General features: G+C 50.9%; 1 protein-coding gene across 1 annotated transcript in view; it reads left to right on the top strand.

The window, feature by feature from the left end:
• Positions 1 to 25: 25 nt before the first annotated feature.
• The window catches only part of ST14 (suppression of tumorigenicity 14), a 37,321-nt gene continuing 13,791 nt past the window's right edge, over positions 26 to 23,555 (top strand). Inside the window, exons 1-7 of the mRNA XM_029207520.1 lie at positions 26 to 280; positions 20,814 to 20,973; positions 21,196 to 21,323; positions 21,559 to 21,629; positions 22,173 to 22,330; positions 22,499 to 22,534; positions 22,818 to 23,058. Of these exons, the coding sequence (XP_029063353.1) occupies positions 200 to 280; positions 20,814 to 20,973; positions 21,196 to 21,323; positions 21,559 to 21,629; positions 22,173 to 22,330; positions 22,499 to 22,534; positions 22,818 to 23,058 (875 nt within the window). The 5' untranslated portion in view covers positions 26 to 199. The remainder of the gene's footprint in view (positions 281 to 20,813; positions 20,974 to 21,195; positions 21,324 to 21,558; positions 21,630 to 22,172; positions 22,331 to 22,498; positions 22,535 to 22,817; positions 23,059 to 23,555) is intronic.

Genomic DNA, 23,555 nt, shown 5'->3' with positions numbered 1-23,555 from the left:
TGCGCGGGCCCGGGAAGGTGCGGCGGCGGCGGCGTGGCGGGCGTGGCGGCCCGGGAGCCACACCCTGAAACTACCTGTGCGCGACAGGAAGGGCCCGGCAGAACCTCGGCGGCCGGAGCGCTGGGCCTGAGACCGGAACCAGGCCCGCCCCGCGCCCCGGCCCCGCGGCGATGGCCTGAGCCACACGGCCTTCGGGACCATGAAGAGCGAGCGGGCGCGCAGGGGCACAGGCGGCTCCGGGGGCCTCGGCGCGGGACTCAAGTACACCTCGCGGCCGGAGGTGGGCGAGCGCGGGCGGCGCGGGCGCCTTCGGGGTGGGACGCGCGGGGGTCCGCGGCCGGGGGCCTGGGGGGGCCGGGGACCGGCGGGCCAGGGGGCTGGGGGCCGGGGGTCCCAGGGGGCCGGCAGCACCGAGCTTCTCTCGGCCAAGGGAGCCGCTACGCTGCCGGCTTGTGGCCGCGGCGCCGACCCGACAGGTGGAATTTCCTGCTCGGCGGGCTCCCGGCCGGACCTTTGGTTCCAGCCTCGCGGCGCCCGCCCCGGTTCCGGCGGTCCCGCAGTGCCCTGTCCCGGTCCTCCTGCCCCTCGGGCGTTTCCCTGGCCTGGAAGGGGGCTCATCTCGGTCCCTGAAGAACTCCGCGCTGTCCGTGCACATCGGGAAAGGAAGCAGCGGCGCAGGCTCTGAGTGGGTGGTTTGGGCCGGGGAAGGGATGTTTCCAGGGGGCTTTGGAGTCCTAGCGTCCTTGGCCTCTGCAGGAATTTGTTTTTGTCTTGCTGGTCAGAAGGCAATGGAGGACCTGTGCAGAGGGCAACTGGGAGACCAGAGCTTCGGTTGCCATGGAGCCTGGAGCTTAGGACTCCCAGGTGGAGCTTGCTTGGGCTTCTCCGAGGGCGGGGATGGAGCCCTTTGGGAAGGTGACTCTGGGACAGGATGTAAGAACCTGCGTCTTGAGCTTTTTGGAGACACTGAAGCAGGAAGCTCTCGTTTGGCAGAAAGTACAAGGACATCTTAAAAGACCTTAAAAACAAACATTAAGTCTTACCGTAGAGAGGCGGGAATGGGTTGTTAGCTGCTTTATTGATGGCCACACCTAGGTAGAAGTGCCCAGGCGAAACTAGCAGCCAGGCCTCCACCTCTCTGCCAGCGGGGACCCCGGCGTCCTGGACGGCCCGCACACCGAGTGGGCGCCGAGAGGCAGGGGCTGTTTCAGGAGGGAGCAGTGGATGGTCTGCCTCTCCCTTTCTCCCGGGATCCTGGGGTCAGTAAGCTCCTCTGCTACCCCGCACTGCAGCCGTTGCTCCCATGCCAGGCCAGATTTTGGAGGTCTCTCAAATCAGTCCCTTTTTCCAAGTGGCATCCTGACTGAGGGAGCTTGCAGAAGACCAGATTGTGGGGCTTCCGTGGTTCCCTGAACCACAAATAGCAACTGAGCCTGGGCACTCTTGTTTCCTCCACTTTTCCGCCCCCTTTGCGGAAGGAAGTGTGGACTCGACTCGGCAGCCAGTCTGGAGGCTGGGGTCTGTGTTCCCACTGAGCGGCTGCCCCGCTGGAGGCGGACGCAGCTGGTGGCCAGCTTCTGCGGCCTCTGTTTCCTTTCTGTAATTGCCATGTTTGTGAATCCCTGATAATTGCCTCCTGGGGCTCTGGACTCCTGCCTCAGCAGAGGGCCTGCTGTTTGGTGTTTGTTATTTCAGGACTGTTTTTCTTCCCTCCCTCCGTGTCACTTGTTTTTTTCTCACTTTCCTTCCTGGGACTGTCTCCTGCTGACACTGGGAGAGCTGGGTCTTCCTTGACTCGCCTCTCACCGCCCACGCTCCACACTGTCCTCCGGGCTCCCACGGAGCTCCCACCCGTCAGCCCTGGCTTCCTTCCCCCTTGGTCCCTGCTCATTTCTCACCTGCCGTGAAGCTCATCCATTCTCCACTGGGCTCTTCCTTCCACTCCGTTTCTGGCATTTTCCCCCGCATGGGTCACTCTGTCTTTTCTCCTGCCAAGCTCCGTTGAACCCACTCTGTACCTTGTCCTGAGCTGGGCTCTCAAAGACAAATAAGATATGGTTGTTTCCCTTAAGGAGCTTACATTCTTGAGAGCCACGCTAAGAACTGTGTGTGAACATTAGATGTGACTCACTGTCCCGAAGGAAGTAGCCTGCTGTGCCCAAAGCTCCTTTCTGTCTCTCCAGGAAGTCTTCAGATGTGCCTCTCCACTCCGTGCTTTCCCAGAGCTCTCAGCCCCTGGATCACCCTGCAGTGTTTGCAGTCAGGGTCTGCAGACTCTCCCTTGACTCGTCTTCTGACTGGGAGGGGCAGCTGCTGTCCCTGGGTTTGTCCTCGGCATTAGCAGAGCCTGGCTGGATCCTGCTGGGCCTCACACGGCACTGCTGCGTTTGAGTTCCTTGCTCCTGGCCTCTTCCATCCCTGCGTGGCTGGAGAAGGATTCTGTTTGGTGGTGCTTGTACCTGGCTGCCTCCTTCCCAAGGCTGATGACTCTGGCCCCTGCCCCACTTCCACCTGTTCCTATTTAGTGGGAAGTGGTCACCTCTGTGTTCCCCATCGTCTCCGGAGCCCTGATGTACGTGTTGTGTCTGGGGACTGTGCGAGCCCTGCCTGCGTGAGAGCAGGGGCACAGATGCCAGTTGTTGTGGCTGTTAACGAGAAGTGGGAAGCCTGCCTCACCGGGTGTCCTGGCCCCTGCTGAACCTTTGATGGTGGCTAGGAAGCTGCTTTGAAGGAGCTCTTGGTTCCTCCTCAAGTCAGCATTGCCCTGGGTGAGACTCAGTATCTCCTCGGCAAGCAGAGACCAGGATTGAGAAGTCAGATGTGGTGGGATCAAAATCAGAGGTCGTAGGGGCCAGGCTGTGCAGCTGTGGCTATTCAGAGTCTCATCGCTTTGTTAATTGGTCGAACATTCACTCATCCACATAATAGCTATTTATTAGGTGCCCATCGATGGAGCATGTGCCAGGTGCTGGGTAATAGCCCTGAGAAGGAGCCCAGTCACACAGTCCCTGCCCTCAGGGAGTTGAGTTCTGCATGGTAAGGACTGGGTTCTGGAGAAGCCTGCGGGCCGCTTAGGAGGGATGTCTAACCCAGGCTCGAAGGGCCGGGGGGGGGGGTGAATTGTGGCCAGAGCCATCTGTAATGTGGTGACAGGAGCATCCAACATGGAGCCAAGACCTGGTGCTGCTGCTTTCCCGCCAGGTGATCTCAGAAATGTTACCTAATCTCTCTATGCCTCAGTTTCTGTGGCTATAAAATGGGGATGATATATATGTTACAGGTTTTTTGCAAAGATTAAAGGGGATGCTTTACATGAAAGCCCTTTATAAGTTGCAGCCTGGTGTACAGATCACACAGTTTGAATTTCTGAGTTGGAAAAGCCTCAAGACAAACTGTAAGGTGATGTCGAATCAGCAGGATGCATGGGAAGAGGATGAGAACCCAGGTTGTCAGGATGCTAACTGCGCAGATATGCGGCCTACCTGCTGAACACAGGGAATGTCTTCGAGGGGTGCTGGGGAATAGCATCCCAGCCATGGAAACCCTCTTCAGTTTTCACTTCTCTCCCTTTACTTGGCTTCTATGAGGAAGGTCCTCCTGTGAAAGGGAAATGGATGCTAAGACCGGCTACACATACCTTTCTTCCTCCTACCACACAAAACAGAACTTCAAGCACTTCTTCCTTTCTCGGTTCTTTGAGCCTGTGCTGGCCTCTCCGGAAGGGGAAGGCCCCGTGCTGGGAGGTGTGTGCAGGGGTGAGAAGAGAGCAGGGGCGCTGGTAAGCAGTGGGAACTAAGACTGAGACCTGGGTGCTGTGAATGGACAGGAAGCCTGCGGGCCTTATAACACCCTTCCCTCCACCTCGGTCCTGGGAAGACCTGGAAATCCGTGGCCCTCGTTTAGGACACGGGAAAACTGAGGGTAAGAGAAGACAACACTAGCTTGACAGCTGCCCAAGGAGGAAGCCCACGTCGCCTGCTACCCCTGGGAATCACTCGGGCGTGGGTCTGTCCAGAGCCGGCTCCTTGGTGAAGGCGCATCTCATCACAGGCTTCCCAACCTGGGCCTCTCACTGCTAGCTGCGGCCTGTGGCCGCCGTTGTTCTGGAGTCCCCTGCTGCCAGCTCGTTCTCTGGTCTGTGGTTCTGCCCAGGCTGTTGGCTCCTGTCTCTCCTAAGAGAGAAAGTCTGTTCTTGGAAGAGGAGTGAGGGTGTGACAAGCCCCCAAGGAGCCCAGGTCCCAAAGATGTGACTTCTGACCTTGCGCACTGGCTACTACTGGCGTGTTTAGAATACAGATAATCATCGCTGAGTTTATTGAGCATGTACCGTGTATGGGTATTGTACCTCTTAGAGTAAGACTATTATTATTATCCTTTTATAGGTGAGGAAAGTGTAGCACAGAGAGGCTAAGTAACTTGCCTAAGGTCACAGAGGGAAACAGTGGTGAGATCAGGATTTGAACTCAGGCAGTCTGGCTTTACTATATTCTACTTGGACTGCTGCAGTGCAAGGCGGGGCTGGCAGCCCAGTGGGCTCAGGAAGGGGAGAATTACTAAGGGTAAGAGTTGGTTTGATTTCGTAAGAAAATGGATTTTCTCTACTTGGGATTTTCTGAAATGCCTGGGGCTTAGCACATTTATAATAACCATTTGGTAGTATAGAAATGGGAAATGGGAAGTTCCAAGATTCTCATGGAATTCTCACCCTGGCTGGCAGAGGTGAGAAGGGTATTTGGGGTTTGCTCAGAGCTCATGGGCAGTAATTACCCTTTTTTCTTTGCTAAGAACTTTTTTTTCTTTTTATATATTTATTTATGTATTTGGCTGCACCGGGTCTTAGTTGTGGCACACGGGATCTTTAGTTGCAGCATGTGGGATCTATTTACCTGACCAGGGATCGAACCCAGGCCCCCTGCATTGGGAGCGTGGAGTCTTAACCACGGAGCCGCCAGGGAAGTCCCACTGAGAACTTTGCTAGAAGCAGATTCCTATGAGAATTCTGTCTTGGAATCTCATATTTTCAGAATTTGCTTATTCTGTCCAGGCTTAGCAACAGAACCTTTAGAACCCTTTTGATAGTTGGCTAACCGGTCAGAATCTTGGATCCTCTGTCTCTCTGAGTTAGTTGGTGGTGATGATGGTGAAAAGATGGAGAAGAAGAATATGGTGATAATCATTGCTACCCATCACTAAATATGAGGACTTCAATTTATTCTCTTTCTCTATCCTCACAGCAGCTATACGCGAAAAACGCCTAGTTTACAGATGACAACACTGAGGTTCAGAGGGCTTGCATAATGGCCCAAAGGCAGAGGCACAGCAGGAGTTCAAACCTAGATCTGTGCACCTTCAAAGCTTATAGCCTTAACCTCAGAGCCATTGTACAGTTGTATTCCAAAGACAGGGTGATTGATGCGCATCCCCAGCCAAATCCTAGAACACGTCGTTCAACAGAGTACTGAGAACCAGGTGCCAACACGAATCCACTAAAGACCTCTCACACCAGACTCGTCCGGTTTCTCCTCTTGATGAGGTTACTCACCTGATAGACCAGGAGACTGGCTGGAGATGGGGTTTCAACAGGCTTTGAAAAACGTAGCTTTGTTTTTACTACACACACAATTAAAACTCATAATGGGACTCATCAGGTTGTTTACGTTTTGCATGACTCTTTCCAATCTTTGCCACACGCTTGGGTTTTATCTAGTGTGTTGCTGTACATGTACTGTTTATGTTCTGGAAGGCATATCAGCCTCCTATCTGCTGGTCACGCTGGAGGGCCGGGGGCTGGAGGAGAGTCTGGTCTGGAGGGTGGTGTCTGGCTGAGCAGCTGGGCCTACCAGGGTCCCCTCGTGCATCCAAGTCCTTTGGGGTGGTGGCCTCGGGGCTGCCCCTGATTCCCTCCTGTGTCATTTCTTTTTTTATAAATTAATTAATTTTATTTATTTATTTTTGGCTGCGTTAGGTCTTCGTCGCTGTGCGGGGCTTTCTCTAGTTGCGGAGAGCGGGGTCTACTCTTCATTGTGGTGCGCGGGCTTCTCATTGCGGTGGCTTCTCTTGTGGAGCACGGGCTCTAGGTATGTGGGCTTCAGTAGTTGTGGCACATAGGCTCAGTAGTTGTGGCTCACGGGCTCTAGAGCGCGGGCTCAGGAGTTGTGGCGCATGGGCTTAGTTGCTCCGCAGCATGTGGGATTTTCCAGGACCAGGGCTCGAACCCGTGTCCCCTGCATTGGCAGGCGGATTCTTAACCACTGCGCCACCAGGGAAGCCCTGTGTCATTTCTTATCTAGTAACAACCCTGATGAAGTCTTGGAGGTTTGCTTCTCAGCTCTGTCGATGATACCCTAGTGGGAGGGAAAGGCCGATACCTCGGATGATTTAATCATGAGTCAGAAGGACCTAGGCTGCCTGCAGGAGAGACTGCTGAGAATAGCACTGTGTCCGGCTGCCTTACGGGTAAGAGCACCAGCCCGACAGCAGACGGAAAACCTCCACCCTCCCACAGCTGAGACGTGAGGGGCCTGAGGAGTGAACGGCACCACAGCAGATCCAGAAGTTTGAGTTGACGAAGCCAGGCATGTAATGTGGCTCCCTAAAATGTAAAGTAAAAAATTTCCCCCTCCCCGATGTTTTTATTTGTTTATACTATTTTTTTTGGCTGCACCCACGAGGCATGTGGGATCTTAGTTCCCGGACCAGGGATTGAACCCAGGCCCTCAGCAATGAAAACGCGGAGTCCTAAGCACTGGACCGCCAGGGAATTCCCTAGAGAGGCATTTTAATAACTTGGTATTTCCTATGCATATTTTCTAAAAAAAGTTGCTTTCTTTTTTCTGATTATTAAAGTTAGGAAAGGACTTTTTAAAGTTGAGCAATACAGAAATAGACAGAGTGAAATTCCTCTGAAATTCTCTTCCCCAGGTTTTATAACCCCTATAAATAGTTTGGTTTCTGTTATCCCACAGTCTTCTATTTCCCCAGATGGGATCATGATGTCATTCCTATTCTGCAGCTAAACACATGGTTGTAATGAATTAATTCATCACACGTTTATTACAAATCTTAACCCATGCTAAGATTGTGGAGCAAGACACAGCCCCCTCTCCGCTCCCCCATCCTTAAGGAACAGATGGTTGACTTTGAGAGACTGAGAGACTGGGATGCGGGTATGTTTGGGGTGATAGGGAAACTGGAGGCTGTCACCCCACTAAAATGGTGGGGCAGGGCCTTTCCTTGGGAGCATCTCAGAGGAGACACCTAAGCTGAGTCTGGAAGGGTGGGAAGTGCCCAACAATTTGACTTTTTTTTTCATTTAACATTGTATTTTAGAGAGTTTTTCCATGTTACTTCCTACTCTTTGAGAAACCGCTCTTGCTGTGTAAACTTTCATCAGGTGGATCTGTCATTCTGTATTATTATTATTTTATTTGTATTATTTGTGTGTGCTAATTGACTGTGTTATTGGACAATTAATGGAAACAGAGCGATGGGGATAAGGGAAGAGATTGACGGGCAGCCCTCATGGGGCCCTTGCTGGTCAGGCCCCGTTTGGATTATGCTGTTGAATTCTGGGTTCCACGTCTTAACGGGAATGTTGCTGCTGTGCAGATGGCCAGAGGTTCAGAAAACACTTTGAACCGTTGTTGAGCATTTTAGCCAGAGAAAGAGCAGACCCAGAAGAGTATTTCAGGAGCTTCCCTGAGCTGGAGGAATTAGGCTGGTTCTATCGCAGTGCTAATGTGCAGGGCTATTGTGATGCCGATCGCCCTCAGGGGAAGGGAGAACTTTGTAACGCTGGCCCTAACTGAAAATACTCTTTGCCCCAGAAAGGGTGGCCCTGGGAGGACGGGAGATGCAATGATGTCTAAACTGTTTCAGCTCTAAGAATCCGATTCCAAGGACACAGTTTTCTCCTCTCTCCCGTCCTTTGACTTCTGTGCACAGGTTGTAATTGTGGACTGGGGCCTCCAGGCGCCCTCCCCTGGCGACGACGGGGCTTTCTTGTTTGCATATTCAGTGCTTTCTCCCAAACAGCTAGATTTGTAGCTGAGTGAACATTCCTGGGAGCTACTGAAAAGGTGGAAGAGGCGTTTCTGAATGTAGTCAATTCCTGGAGGCTGGTGTGCTTGGGGGTGTTTCCACTAACTCCTGCAGATCCCTGGGTTCAGCAAGGCAGCTGTTAAAAAAGGCTAAAAGGTACTGTGGAATACTGCCCAGCAATAAAAAGGAGCAAAGCATCGATGCGTGATGCTCCAGGGAATCTTGCTGAGTGAAAAAAGCCAGCAATCCCCAAAGATTCTATACTGAATGATCCATTTATATAACATTAAAAAGTATATAAATTTATTTATTTATTTATTTTTGGCTGCATTGGGTCTTCGAGGCTGCACGTGGGCTTTCTCTGGTTGCAGCGAGCGGGGGCTACTCTTCATTGCTGTGCGCGGGCTTCTCATTGCGGTGGCTTCTCTCGTTGCGGAGCATGGGCTCTAGAGCGCAGGCTCAGTAGTTGTGGAGCGCGGGCTTAGTTGCTCCGCCGCATGTGGGATCTTCCCGGACGAGGGATTATCTAACATTTTTGAAAGGACGATTTTAGGCTAGCAGCTGGGGGGCAGAAGGGAAGTGCGTATGGTTGCAGAAGGGCAGTGGGAGGGATCCTTGCGTTGGAACTGTTCAGAATCTTGACACTTGGTAGTTACAGGAACATACACCAGTGATTAAATCGTATGGAACTTAATAGTTACACACAAAAGAGTACGAGTAAAGTGGGAACTCTGAATCAGATCTGTGGGTTATATCAACATTGTGGTGTTATAATGTCGTCTTACGAGATGTTACCACTGAGGGAAACTGGGCAAAGTGTACAAGGGATCTTGGTATTATTTCTTACAACTGCATTTGGATTTACAGTGATCTCAACAAAAATGTTAATAGCTAGAAAAAGCACTAGCCCATGAAATTGGAATGTGGGCTCGGTGAAAAGTCAAGAAGAAGGATGGAAAGGAGTTACACGGCGCTGCCTTTATCTCTGTCTTGTTTAGTTTCTTTCTTGTTTCTTAGTTTCTTAGTCTTGTTTCTTGGTTCCTTGTTTAGTTTCTTTCTGGTTTAGCTTCTGGGGGAAGCCGCCTGGTTGCGCCCCTGCGGGCAGATACTTCTGCTCCCAGTCAGGTGACTGGAGCGGGAGAAAGGTGGGCGTGGCTGCCCCAGGAAGATGGTCTCTGGCCAGAAAGGACAGGGCAGGTGCAAAGTTTGTGGGATCAAAGAGACTGGCTGGGTTTGGGGGTGCTGCTCTGTTACACAATCTTGGAGCCCATCTGAGATGGAATTCTCTGGTTGGAATTACAAAAGAGGTTGTGCCCTGGGGGAGCATTTAACTGAGGGCTGGGAGAGGGTGAGACTGGGAGGGCCTAAACTTAGATGCCTAGGTATTGGTAGTATCAGGTATAGCAGGTGGCCGGGCTGGCTGACACCAGAGAGCTTGGGGGGCTATCAGCAGATCCCTGGGGTGTGGACTGAGCATTCTCTCCCCTTCTAGGGGTGGACACAGGTCTGGAAAGTTGCCTGGGTCCTGGCACCTGCCTTGGGTAGGCTACGTAATTCTGGCTAGGAAGAGAGAAGTTCTTCCTCCCAACAATCAGTCAGGTTCTAACCCTGCGCAAGGTCAAGGGAAGGGGGTACGGGGTAGAGAAGCAGTACAAAGAGGAAAGTGGGGCAGCCTGACCTCCTAGGACTGCCTGTCTGCCCTCTGTGGCTGGGGGCTATCATTGACACCAAGGGTCTGAGGGAGGTGAGGTCCCAGCGAGAAAGACTGTGGACCAGGGTGGTCCTTGGACACTTCCTGGAGGGGCTCAGCCCTGGGCTGTGTCCTCAGGGACAGGCTGGGCTTGGGAGGTGGTGACAGGAGCAGAGCCTTTCAGAGTGGCAGGATGGTGCCAGCTTCCTTACAGCCTTGGGGGCCTCCTGGCTGGGGTCAAGGTTAGCACCCCCAGACCAGTGTTGAAGGGGTGGAAATCCACCAACTCCAACCCCTCATAAAAGAAAGAAGAGGCTTGTATCCACGGAGTCTGGTTGCAGGTAGTGTGGTGCCAGTGCCACAGTGGTATGGGCGGGGGCGGGGGGTGGCCCTGGGCAGTGCCAGGTATCGGGAGGGGACACGGACATGAAACCTGCAGGAGTTTGACACTGGCTGGCAGAGAACCACCCGGACCCGGGCCAACAGTGCCCGCGTTGGCTGAGTCAGCCCCCTGGGACTCTCCGTCCTGCTCTGACCAGTTGTGCAGAGTTTGGGGTTATTTAATTTCCTTCAGTGGGAGCTATTGGCTCTGGGTCAGCTTTCTGTTCTCCTTAGACTCACAGATCTGCAGGTAATTCTGGATCCTCCTTAAGGCCCCGCAGCCTCACCCATTTTCCGGCAGGTCCTTCTTCAGGTGGGGCAGCTAAGGACAGTGACGAGGTTGAAGGGGAAGGGTGAGAGGGTCAAGCAACGAGAAGGCAGAGGGTTTGGGGAGTCCATCACCAGCTGACCGGCCTTGGCTGGCAGTGTGCATCTGCAGAAATCTGCTGGCAGCCTCCAGGGCATCTAGATGGTGCTAATAACCTATTGTGGGGAGGTCCTGGGCGCAGAAGCCAAGTCCAGCCCCTTGCGCAGGTACCTTGCATCCCAGGCGGTTGCTTAAAATAGGCTGACTGAAACTGACACGACCCAGCTGGCTCCTCTCACTGTGGCGGGCGGTGGGTGAGCCGGGCCAGCAGCCTCCTGGGAATGGTAGGCGGCAGTGTATTCTCACAGGCTGGTTCCCAAGAATGACCTGGGACACAGGTTAGACTTGCAGACCCCAGGGCTCTGCTCCTGCCGTGCTGCATTAGGATCTCCTGGGAGAGGGGCCGGGGAATGTGGATGCTGAGCAAGCGCTGTGCTTCTTTTATTTATTTTTTATCGTTATTTTTCATGGCTAGGCAAGTGTGGAGTATGGTCGAGTGGTGCCGTCAATGGGAGCTTCCTGTTTCTTGAGAATCTGGCTTCTTTTGGGATCAGATGCCCCGGGCTGGTGAGCGGGTGGATTCCGACATGGGTTTCTTTTCCCTTCTCCTTTGTTGCTTTGATTATCCTGTGATGAGCAAATCAAGTGTCCTTTCTGTGCTCATCATTTTGCTGGGCCAGGACTGCAGTGGCCACAGGGTAGGTGAAGTCCCCACCCTTGGGAGCCTGCATATTGGCCGCACGCTGCCCACAGCCTCTTGGATTTTTTTGTGGGTGCTGACTTAACTGGAGAGAGTCCATCTAAGTACAGGGTCCCTTCATAGCCAGCAGCTTGAAGAAGGGGCCTTTCTCCAGTTTCACCCCTGGTATCTCAGTGCTACGTGTTGTACTGTTATCAGCATCTCCCAGGATGACAAATGCAGTGTTAAGTTTTGGAATACACTCCTTGCTCTGTCGTCTCCGGTGGCCTTGAGCCCATGCTGAGTTTCTGGGGACACTGGCCAGGATCTGATTGGAACTGGCATCGGGGAGCGGCCACGAGAGTCATGCTGGCTTTGTCTTTCCCCTTGAAAAGAAAAGCATCTTCGAAGTGCCATGGAATTGGCCCTCACCTTGGAAAACCGTTGCAGGTGCTGAGACTGTGCTTTCTTGCTTGAACCATCTCAGGGATATTTTATGGTCCTCATGACCACGGTGGCGGGATGACATCATGGAATTGAAATCCATCCCAGCTGGTGGTGGGTACACCGAGTCACGGAACCGGTGAGCGAAGAGCGCCTGCCACCAGTCCACGGCAGAGTTGGGAGTGGCACATGAAGCCAGCCACCCTTATCTTCGTCTCAGGTCGGTGTCTCCAGCCAGTGACATCACCTCTGCCCCTTGACCTTGATCCTCAGCTGCAGAAGCACATCACCAGACGTCACGTGAGGGCCTTTTGGGGCCCCTCCCAGACTCTCGGCCACCTCTTCAGTCTTCATCCCCTGCCTTCCCGGCAAATCACACCCAACCTTGACCAAATGAGGAACAGTCGTTAAAAGGAGAGCCTGGCATGAAGATTTATTTCTTCTCCGTCTGCTTCGACTGAAATCTCGTGCAGATTTTTAGATCGTTAGTATTGTTTTTTGCTATTTATAAACGTGAACACTTACCAGTAGCTTTTCTCCCATGAGGACCGCACTGAGCTGCCAATGCCACCTTCCGGCTTTGGATCTGCGGGTCCCCGGAGCCGGTGGGAGAGTGGGCCCTGGTGAGCGGGTGGCCGGCCATCATGCGCTTGGGGAACCAGGTAAAGGGTCCTCGCCAGCATGAGGGTTCTGTGGTTGACTTGGACTCAGCTTTGCTTGCTAAGCATTTAGCTTTCAGCCCTGGTGAGTTTCGTACTTAACAGGAGTAGGGTGACCGCAAAGGTCTTTCCTATAGCATCAGATAAAATATGCCTTTTCCTTTTTACCTTCTATAAATCAGTGTTTTGGACAACCACTGACCTTGGGGAGGATATGCATCATTTGCGCTAGTGCGCTTAAACCAGCAGACAGTATGATATTTTCCGGGGCTTCTCTGTCTCCCCTCCTGGATTTTTGGGTGGTACTCCCTCTATCCCTCCAGGAAGTTGGGTGGGGATGGTGGTGATCTGATTTGCCCCTGCACCCCACCCCTTGGGTTCTCCCCCTTTGTCCCTTTGGGGCTTCACTCTGTGTGCACCCCTGATGTCTGTCTGTCCTCCAGGAAGTCATCCCTTGCTTTCTTGTCTGAGCTGGCCTTGAGCCAAGATCTAACTCGAGCTGGCTGGGGAGAAGAGGCCATGAGAGTTGCATGGCCTCTGTTTGTGGTAGGCCAGCACCTGCTTTACAACACTGTGTTTTGTATGTGCACCTGTAAATGTGTTTACTTTTACGAAAGACAGGACAGGCAGAGGCAGGCACCAGCATCCTCCCTCTTCTGTTGGCTCTGCAGTCTGTAGAGAGGTGGTTATGTGTAGGGAGAAGGTTATGTTTTCAGTTAAGCCCGAACGGATGGGAGCTCCCTGCCACTTGCTCCCGGGGGCCACCCAATCCCGGGCATCCGTGAAACTCTGACGAGGGTTCGTGTGGCTTGTCCCGCTTTCCTGCTTTACTGGCTTCACTCCCTTTGTGACTTTGGACAGGTCACTTCCTGTCTCTCAGCCTCAGTTTCCTTATCAGTGACAGGACTGGGTTAGGCAAGATGATCTCTAATATGCCTGAAAATGGAGCCAAGAGTAGGGTAATAAAAGGAAGTCGTCTAGTTACTGATTAAACAGCATTTCTGGGCTAAGTGGAGCCTGGTATTCACAGTGCAGGGACGACCAGGGCCCTGCCTATGAGCCAGCGCCATGGCCGACAACTTGCTCCACGGCCAGGCTGGGGTGGCCCTTGGGCTCCGCCGTGCATGCTGTTGGCCACCTTCCCCTTCCCAAGGGGTTTGCTTTCCCATATCCCAGAATACTTGCTCCCTGAGTTCTGGAAGCTGACCACAGGGAGGTAGAAAATCAGGATCAAATCTGGAGCTGCCACCCAGTGACTGTGTGATCTTGCAAGGTCACCATTTCTCCCTGCCTTTCTGTAGAACGGCAGTGAGGGCACCAGTCACGCATGATTCCAGGATTGTTGTGAGGCTTGGGTAGGAAAACAGTTGTGAAATTACCCTGTACATTGAAAATAAACATATGAAACTATTATGTTACATTTCTTCCAACACATATAAACATAGACACACAGGGACTTGAGAGTCTGCCTGCCAATGCAGGGGACACGGGTTCGAGCCCTGGTCCGGGAAGATCCCATATGCCATGGAGCAACTGAGCCTTTGCACCACAACTGCTGAGCCTGCATGCCACATGCATACTGAAGCCCGTGTGCCTGGATTAAAAAAAAACAAAGAACAAAAAAAAAACTTAGTCTGCTCAGAGATTCTAGCTAATAAATAAATAAATAAAAACATTTGTTGCCTTTTTAGTAAATCTCGAGATCCGGTGATGTAAGTCCTCCAGTGTTGTTCTTTTTCAGGGCTTGTTGCATTTCTATGTGAATTTCAGAAGCAGCTCATCAGTTTCTACAAACAGCCTGCTGAGGTTTTGATCAAGATTTGTATTGACTCTGTAGGCAAATCTGAGGAGAACAGACCTCTGAACTCTCTTGAGTCTTCCAATCCATGAACACAGGCTATTGCTTGATTCATTTCTGTCTTTTAAATTTCCTCTTACCAACGTTTTGTAGTTTTCAGCGTACAGGTGTTTTGCATCTTTTGTCAGATTTTCCCAAAAGTATTTCATATTGTTGATGTTATTGTAAGGGTTTTTTTTGTTTTGTTTTGTTTTAATTTCCAGTTGGTAATTGTTAATGTATAGAAGTACAATAGATTTTTAGATACTGATCTTATATCCTACAACCTTGCTAAACTCACTTATTATTTCAATAGCTTTTTTGACTTACAAAGCTGCAGTAATGGAGACAGGGTGGTATTAGCATACAGATAGACAAAGAGATCAATGGGATAGAATAGAGTCTGGAAATAGACCCGTGTATAAAGGGACAACTGATTTTTGACAAAGGTGCAAAGGCAATTCAGTAGAAAAGGGATAGTTTGCACAACAGCTGTTAGTGGATATCCATATCCAAAGGGGAGAAAAAGAAAAAAAAAGAACTTTGATCCATGCCTTGCACCATTAAAAAAAAATTTTAACTCAAAGTGGATTCTAGACCCAAATGAAAAACCTAAAGCATTAAAACTACTGGAAGAAAACATAGGAGAAAATCCTTGTTGCCTTGTGTTATGCAAAGATTTCTTAAATACAGCCACAAAATCAGAATCCATAAAGAAAAACCTGATAAATTGGACTTCATCAAAATGAAAAACTTCTCTTCTTCAAAAGACACTGTCAAGAGAATGAAAATCCAAGCCACAGACTAGGAGAAAACCTTTGCAAAGTATATATCTGATAAAGGACTTGTAACCAGAATACAGTAATAAGAAACTAAGCAAACCAATTTTAAAAACTAGGCAAAAGATTTGAAGAGATACCTCACCAAAGAAGATAAACAGATGGCAACCAAGTACCTGAAAAGATGCTCAACGTCATTAGTCAGTAAGGAAAAGGAACTTAAAACCACAGTGAGATACCACTATACTTCTGTTAGAACAGATAAAATGTAAAAGACTGACCACATCCAGTGTTGGATAGGATGTGGACAACTGGATTTCTCACACACTGCTGATGGGAGTGTAAAATGGTACAGTCACTTCGGAAAACAGTCGGGCAGTTTCTTAAAGAGTTAAAGGTACAGCTGTCATACAGTCTTGCTATTCCACTCAAGGTATTTGCCCAAGAGAAATGAAAGCATATACCAGTACAAGGACTCATACAGGAACGTTTATAGCAGCTTTATTTGTAATCCCCCCTACCTGGAAACAACACAAATATCCGTTAACAGGTGACTAGGTAGACAAATTGTGTTATATCCATTCAATAGGCTACTACTCAACACTGGAAAGGAATGCACTGTTAATATAATAAACATAGTAACACAGGTGAATCTCTTATGTTGAGTAAAAGTAGTGCTGAGTAAAAGTAGACAGTAAAGAGTACATACTGTTTAATTCCATTTATATAAGTTCTAGAAGAAGCAAACTAATCTTTACTGATGGGAATCGGATAAGTGGTAGTTTGGGGACAGGAAAGGGAGTCAGGAAGGAAAGGAGGAGGGAAGAGCCAGGAGGAAACTTTGGAAGGTGATGGATAGGTTCATTATCTTGATCATGGTGATAGTTTCATGGCTGTATATATATGCCAAAAATTGTACACTTTAAACATGTACAGTTTATTTTATGTCAGTTGTACCCCAGTGAAACTATTTTAAAAATTCCATAGAAGGTTTATGAGAGTAAGTTTTTTAAAAAATCCCAAAATAGAACTAAATGACAAAGAAATGTAAAGTATGAGAGAGGGAGAAAAAGCCAGATAGGCATGTAGAGGATGTACTCCTTTAAAAACATTTATTTTATTGGAGTAGAGTTATGTTGTGTTAATTTATGCCATACACCAAAGTGATTCAGTTACATATATATATTCTTTTTCATATTCTTTTCCTGGTTTATTACAGAATATTGAATAGTTCCCTGTGCTATACAGTAGGACCTTGTTTATCCATCCTATATCTACTAGTTTGCATCTGCTAATTCCAAACTCCCAGTCCAACCCTCCCCTGCCCGCCCCCCCTCATCTTGGCAACCACAAGTCTGTTCTCTGTGTCTCTGAGTCTGTTTCTGTTTTGTAGATAAGTTCACTTGTGTCATATTCTATTTTTTTTTTTTTTTTTTTTTGGCCGCACCTTGTGGCTTGTGGGATCTTAGTTCCCTGACCAGGGATTGAACCTGTGTCCTCAGCAGTGAAAGCGTGGAGTCCTAACCACTGGATCACCAAGGAATTCCTATGTGTCGTATTTTAGATTCCACATATAAGTGATATCATATGGTGTTTGTCTTTCTCTTTCTGACTTACTTCGCTTAGTATGATAATCTCTAGGTCCATCCATGTTGCTGCAAATGACATTAATTCATTTTTTATGGCTGAGTAATATTCCTTTGTATAAATATACCATATCTTCTGTATCCGTTCATCTGTCGATGGACATTTAGGTTGTTTCCATGCCTTGGTTATTGTGAATACTGCTGCTATGAACATTGGGGTGCATGTATCTTTTCAAATTATGGTTTTCTCCAGATATATGCCCAGGAGTGGGATTGCAGGATCATGTGGAAACTCTTTTTTAGTTTTTTAAGGAACCTCCATACTGTTCTCCATAGTGGTTGCACCAATTTACATTCCCACCAACAGTGTAGGAGGGTTCCCTTTTCTCCACATCCTCTCCAGGATTTATTATTTGTAGACATTTTGATGATGGCCATTTTGCCTGGTGTGAGGTGATACCTGGTGGTAGTTTTTTTTTTTTTTTTTTGCGGTACACGGGCCTCTCACTGTTGTGGCCTCTCCTGTTGTGGAGCACAGGCTCTGGACGCGCAGGCTCAGCGGCCATGGCTCACGGACCCAGCCACTCCGCGGCATGTGGGATCTTCCCAGACCGGGGCACGAACCCGTGTCCCCTGCATCGGCAGGCGGACTCCCAACCACTGCGCCACCAGGGAAGCCCTATTTGTAGACATTTTGATGATGGCTATTCTGACTGAGCTGATACCTCATTGTAGTTCTGATTTGCATTTCTCTAATCATTATTGATGTTGAGCATCTTTTTGTGTGCCTGTTGTCCATCTGTGTGTCTTCTTTGTATATTTTGGAAATTAAGCCCTTGTCAGTCACGTCATTTGCAATAGATGATGCACTTCTAAGCTTTGGTGTTCTGAAATTTCAACGTGATACCTTTTGTTATGGGTGCTTTTTCATTTATCTTTCTCACCATTCAGCGAGCCCTTTCAATCTGAAGAGACATACCTCTCTTTGGTGCTTGGAAGTGTTCTTCTAGCATTCCTCTGATAACATCCTCTGCCAGACTCAGGAGCTGGGCTCAGGTATTTACGGAGATAGAGGTGAGACAGGGAAGGGCATTGTTAGAAATCCCCAGAGCCCCACCTCCATCCCAAACAAAACTGCTCCTACCCATGAGTCCCCCATAAGGGATGGGAAATCAGTTTCTCCAGACTTGAGGACAGCAGGTGCCAGAGGCTGGAGTGAAGGGGAAAACAGTCTCTTCTCTCCCATGTTCTGAATGGTAGTGGCTGGGTTTAAATCACCCCATCCAGAAGATTAGAAAACTATTCCCTGCAGTAACTAAGCTATCCCATAGGAAAGGTCTACACAGCCTAGCAGGTGGGAGTGCCCAGAAAAACATCTGGCTAGCCGCTGAATTGTGGCCCAAAGTGAAGCCACCTGTGGACAAGCCATGCCCACAGAGCTTCTGAACAACCTTTAGGACTTCATTCCTAAATATGGGTAAACAGCCACACATCCTCAAGCATTTGAGGAAAGCCTTCAACACGGAAGAGAAAGTCAACAACAGAGAAAAGTTACTCAATAGAAACATCAGGATGAGAAGATTTTGCCTCCAAAATTCATAAAATAAGAGAGAACTCTTGGAAATGAAAGTTTTGATAGCAGAAATGAAAAACTCAATAGAAAGATGACAAAACAAGATGGATAAGTAAAGCAGAGGATCAGTATAATAGAACTTACAGAAAGAGAAAAGAGAAAATGCAGGGGAGGACATAATCTACGAAATAACACAAGAAAGTTCCCCAGACTGAAAGATACGAGTTTCCAAATTCCAAGGGCAGGTGGAGAGCTCAGTGTAGTGAAATTTAAAGACCCAATTCAAAGCATTTACTCAAGACTTTCAGAGAAAGATAACAAATCATGAATAGAAAATAATGGATTTGTACTATTATCATATTTCTCCAAAGCACAACTAGAAGCTGGAAAACATTGGAGCCTTCAAAATTCTAAGTGCAAATTATTTGAAACTTATAGTCCTATACCCAGCCAAACCATCAACAAACGTGAGTGCAGAATTAAGGTCCTTCTAAACATATGAAGTCACAAGAAACGTGCCTCTCTGGAAACTACTGAAGTATGTGTTCCACCCAAATGAAGTAAGCCAAGAGAGATGAGACATGGAATCCAGGAAATAGGGGTTTTAACACAAGAGGGAGTTGGGAGTTCCCCGGAGGTCCAGTGGTTAGGACTCGGTGCTTTCACTGCCATGGCCCCAAGTTCAATCCCTGGTCAGGGAACTAAGATCCTTCAAGCTGTGCAGTGCAGCCAAAAAGACAAAAACAAAAACAAAACAAAACAACGACAAACCATACACACGAGGGAGTTGAAGGAACTTCCCAGGATGATGGTGGAGGAAGTTCCAGACAGCAGCGATGGGAAAGGACAGAGTGCCCCCAGGAGGAAAATGAAATGAGAAGTTCTTTGACAGACTTTATATGTGGAAGATGAGAAGAACATAACAGTGCCCTTAGATTGTATGGAATGACTTGGGTATATGTTAAAAAGAAATCCAAGTAAATGAAGATTCACAGCAGGAAAAACAACTCAGTTGCAGTGAGAAGCAAACAATAGTGAACAATATTTTCAAAGGCTAATAATGAAAACATACAGTATGGATATAATTTTTTTTAAACTTTAGCCCCATAACTATTGGGAGGATGGGTGAGAGACAGAGAAGGAAGGGCATTGAAATCCACCCTGTCATAATAGGAAGTCAGCTGATTTTTATATAGATGAATCAAGTTACTGGTATTGGCATATTATTTAGAAATATGGAGACAAGTTCCAGAACAAGCAGCTTGGAAACATTTCAAGTGCCTCTGGGCTGTGTTTTTTATTTTCTTTTTAAAAATTTATTTCTTTTTGAGATGTAACTGACACAATAAGATGTACACCGTGTTGATTTGATACATTTATATATTGTAATATGATTACCATGGTAGGGTTAGCTATGGGATGTGTTTCTGTGTTTGATATTAGATAAAGTCACAAATATAACCAATTAGGAAACTAAAGTTAGAGAAACGAGTATCCAAATGTGGCAGGAGTGGGGAGAATCTTCCACAACAGCGAGTAAATAGGTAATGTTTGAATGTGACAAATCATGAAATGGCAGTTCAAGGCCATCATTTACAGTTATGAGGTTAATACCAAAACAGCCACATCTGTAAACTTAAAAATGGCCACATCTGTGGAATTCGGGGTGGGGCTACTGCTTTTATTACACACCCTGTTGGAGTAGGTATGAGGCAGTTAACTCTAAAAGGGCCCAGCCCGGGACTTCTTTGGTGGCGCAGTGGTTAAGAATCCACCTGCCAATGCAGAGGACATGGGTTTGAGCCCTGGTCCGGGAAGACCCCACATGCTGTGGAGCAGCTAAGTCCGTGCGCCACAACTACTGACCCTGCGCTCTAGAGCCCGCGAGCCACGACTACTCAGCCCGTGTGCCACAACTACTGAAGCCCGTGCGCCTAGAGCCTGTGCTCCACAACAAGGGAAGCCACCGCAGTGAGAAGCCCGTGCACCTCAATGAAGAGTGGCCCCAAGCCCGCGCGCAGCAACAAAGACCCAACACAGCAAAAACTAAAATCAATAAAATTAAAAAAACAATAATCATAAATGAGTAAAAGGGCACAGCCCCCCCCCCCCGGGTTTAGGGCAGCAGATAGAGTGTGTGCCGGAGGGCGGAAAAGTTGCCTACCTGTCACCGCCTGCTGCAGGCACCTCACCTGCCCGCCCGTACTCACGCCCCCCTCTTCCTGGAGACCCCCCGCCATCCTGTTTGTTGGAAGTTTTGTTTGTTTTTCACGCTCTTGGGTCTGAGCCTGGGTGTGGATTCCAGTAGAGACCTGGCCTTCTCAGCTCACCTTGGGGTCCTGGACTGGGAGACTTCAGGCTCAGAGCAGAGTGACTTGTCCTGCAGCGGCACGGCAGAGCTGCCCAGTTTACTGACTTCTTACTTTTGGCCGGTTAAACATTGGTGGAGCAAGGGTTAGGGTCGGGGCATGCAGCGCAGCTGCCCGAGGCAGTCCTGGCCCCGCGCTGGGCCCTCATCCTCCTACATCGAAGATGATTCACGTAGCTGACAGCCTCAGTGACTGGGGTCAGGTGGGCTGCTTGCTTCCCTTTTATTTAAACTCCCAATTCTTAAGCAGCACGTGCCTGGGGATGCATGGAGGGGAGGCCACTGCTCCTTCCTCCCGGCTTTTCCTTCCTGGATGGACCTGACAGCGTGGAGAGGTTCTGCCCGAGCCGGGCTGGGAGGCTGCTGAGGCCGGGGGTTCTGACCGGCAGTGCACTGATTTCTCTGTTCAGAACATGAATGGCTTTGAGGAAGGCGTGGAGTTCCTGCCAGCCAACAACGCCAGGAAGGTGGAGAAGGGCGGCCCGCGGCGGTGGGTGGTGCTGGTAGCCGTGCTGGCTGGCCTCCTGGTGCTGTCCCTCATGGCGGGGCTCCTGGCATGGCACTTTCAGTGTGAGTGGACCCTCCTCCAGGGGCCCACCCAGGGCCGCCTGCTGTGAGCGGGAGGGAGGGAGGGTGCGGTTTGGGGGGAGGGAAAGGAGGGCTCCTCCCACGGGGAGGTGATGGGGCTCAGGGTCTGCTCCCCCGGGGTGGCTGAGGGCAGCTGTGACAGTGGGGGGACAGGAGGGCGTGTGTCCCTTCCTCTGACCGCCGTCCTTCACTGTTCTCTCACAGACCGGAACGTGCGGGTTCAGAAGGTCTTCAATGGCTACCTGAGGATCACGAACGAGAACTTCCTGGATGCCTATGAGAACTCCAGCTCCACTGAGTTTGCAAACCTGGCCAAGAAGGTGAAGGAAGCGGTGAGTCCCGTCCCTGGGCAGAGCCCAGGCCCTGCTGTCGTCTCTGGCACGCGCACCCTCGCCCAGCAGAAAGGAGGCTCCCCTCTGCTCCCAGATGCCTGGGCTGGTGTGCGATGTGGGCTCCCGGGTACCTGGGAAGGGGCCCCGGGTCCCAGGAGGGAGGGAGCGGCCTGGGTGGGGGCCCGGGGTCATGGGCGCTCTCTGGATCCCCATCAGCCTCCTCTCCTTCCCTCAGCTGAAGCTCTTATACAGCGGGATCCCTGTCCTGGGCCCCTACTACAGGAAGTCAGCTGTGACCGCCTTCAGGTGGGTGCGGGAAGGCCGGCGGAAAGGCACTGCTGTGGTGCAGCGTCTGGGCCCTGCGGAGTGGTGAGGCTGCGAGGTCCTGCCTAGAGAGCCAAGGCCCCAGTCCTTGTCCTGACTTTATCTCCAAAGTACTTTTGCTTTTGCTAGTCTGATTGAATCCCTATGGATGCTGTGTGGCAGGTGGCATTGTCAGCCCCTTTCAAGTTCAGGAAGCAGGCTCTAGAAGCTGTGACTCAGTGCGCCCAAGCTAGAGGTAGAACCCAGACTCCATTCCAGGATTTTTCCCGCTCGTGAGCCTGAGCTGCACTGGCCCCCCGCAACACAGCACGTCTGCTTGGGCGTGAGGCTGTGAGAGGAAGAGGCCCAGGCCTCGGGCTCAAGGGATCAGCAGGTGGGTGGGTGTACAAGAGCCTGGGGGCCGGCCCGGCCTGGAGAAGGTCTCTTGGTGAGGCCCCTCGGGAGGCTCTTAATCCTGCCCCGTCTTCAGCGGGCACCTGGGATGGCGTGGGCCCCGGCACCTCAGGCTCGCCCCTCTCTCCCCAGCGAGGGCAGCATCATCGCCTACTACTGGTCGGAGTTCAGCATCCCCCAGTACCTGGTGCAGGAGGCCGAGCAGGCCATGGCGCAGGAACACGTGGTCACGCTGCCGCCCCGAGCCCGCGCCGTGAGCTCCTTCGTGCTGACCTCAGTGGTGGCCTTCCGTGAGTGCAGGGGCGCCGGGGCGGGCATTTGTCTGGCCTGGGGCATCCCGCCAGTGCCCAGGAGAGGAGGCTGCCTGCTGGCCGGCCCCTCCCTTTAGGGCAGTAAGGAAGCAGGAATAAGGAAATAGACACATCAGTAAATGCTTTACTCTCCCTCTTGCTCTTCAGCCACTGACCCCAGAACAGTACAGAGCACCCAGGACAGTAAGTATCTGCCCTCCTCCCAAAGGAGAGGCGGGGGGGTATGTGGCCAGATACCCCTTCAGTCAGGGGGGTCCCCCAGAGTCACATGGTGGTGATGGCCAGCACATCCCTCTGCCTCTCCCGGGCCATGAGAAGCCCCCTTCCCAGTCTCTCCCGGGTCCAGAGCAGCCTGGGACGCCTCCGAGGGGCCAGGCCTGGCTGCCTCTCCACCTCAGGCGGGGGTCCTGGTTGCTCCCCTCGTGGCCCTGCCCAGCTCTGCCCCATATCCTCTTGCCCCACACAGACAGCTGCAGCTTTGCCCTGCACGCCCGTGGCAGCGAGCCGACCCGCTTCACCACGCCCGGCTTCCCTGACAGCCCCTACCCATCTCACGCCCGCTGCCAGTGGACCCTGCGGGGGGATGCTGACTCCACACTGAGCCTCACCTTCCGCAGCTTCGATGTCGCGACCTGTGACAAAAGTGGCAGTGACCTGGTCACTGTGTATGACACCCTGAGCCCTGTGGAACCCCGGACTGTGGTGCAGTGAGTGTCCCGGGCGAGTGGAGGTGGGCAGCGGGAGCCTGGCAGCTGCCCGTGATAGGCTGGGCTTCCGGAATGACTGCAGTGGAGGCTGGAGGTTCAGGCTGCTGCCAGCTTGCAGGCAGCAGAGAGCGGGCGTGGCGTGGTCCTCGGCCCGAGCTGCAGGGGAGCATCTCAGAGGTGACTGTCAGCCTTGGCAAGGATGCCGGAGGCCCACAGGTCCCTAGATGCTGGGCGCTCCTTCACCTGTCTTTTACCTGCCGGAGTGGAGGTGCCACATGCTGTTGTATCTCTCTCTCTCTCTCTCTCTCTCTCTCTCTCTCTCCCCCCCTCCCTCCCTCCCTCCCTCCTTTCCCTTCTCCCTCTCCCTCCCTCCTCTCCCTTCTTCCTTCCTTCCTTTTTTTCTCTCTTTCTCTCTTTCTTTCCACGAGACTTGTGGGATCTTAGTTCCCCGACCAGGGATTGAACCCAGGCCCTGGCAGTGGATGTGCCGAGTCCTA

This window comes from Monodon monoceros, unplaced genomic scaffold, assembly GCF_005190385.1.
Source record: "Monodon monoceros isolate NGI ecotype Baffin Bay Population unplaced genomic scaffold, NGI_Narwhal_1 Super_Scaffold_7, whole genome shotgun sequence".
Classification (NCBI taxonomy): Eukaryota; Metazoa; Chordata; class Mammalia; order Artiodactyla; family Monodontidae; genus Monodon; species Monodon monoceros.
The sequence above is the reverse complement of the archived record's forward strand: the minus strand, read 5'-3'. Positions and strand labels throughout refer to the sequence as shown.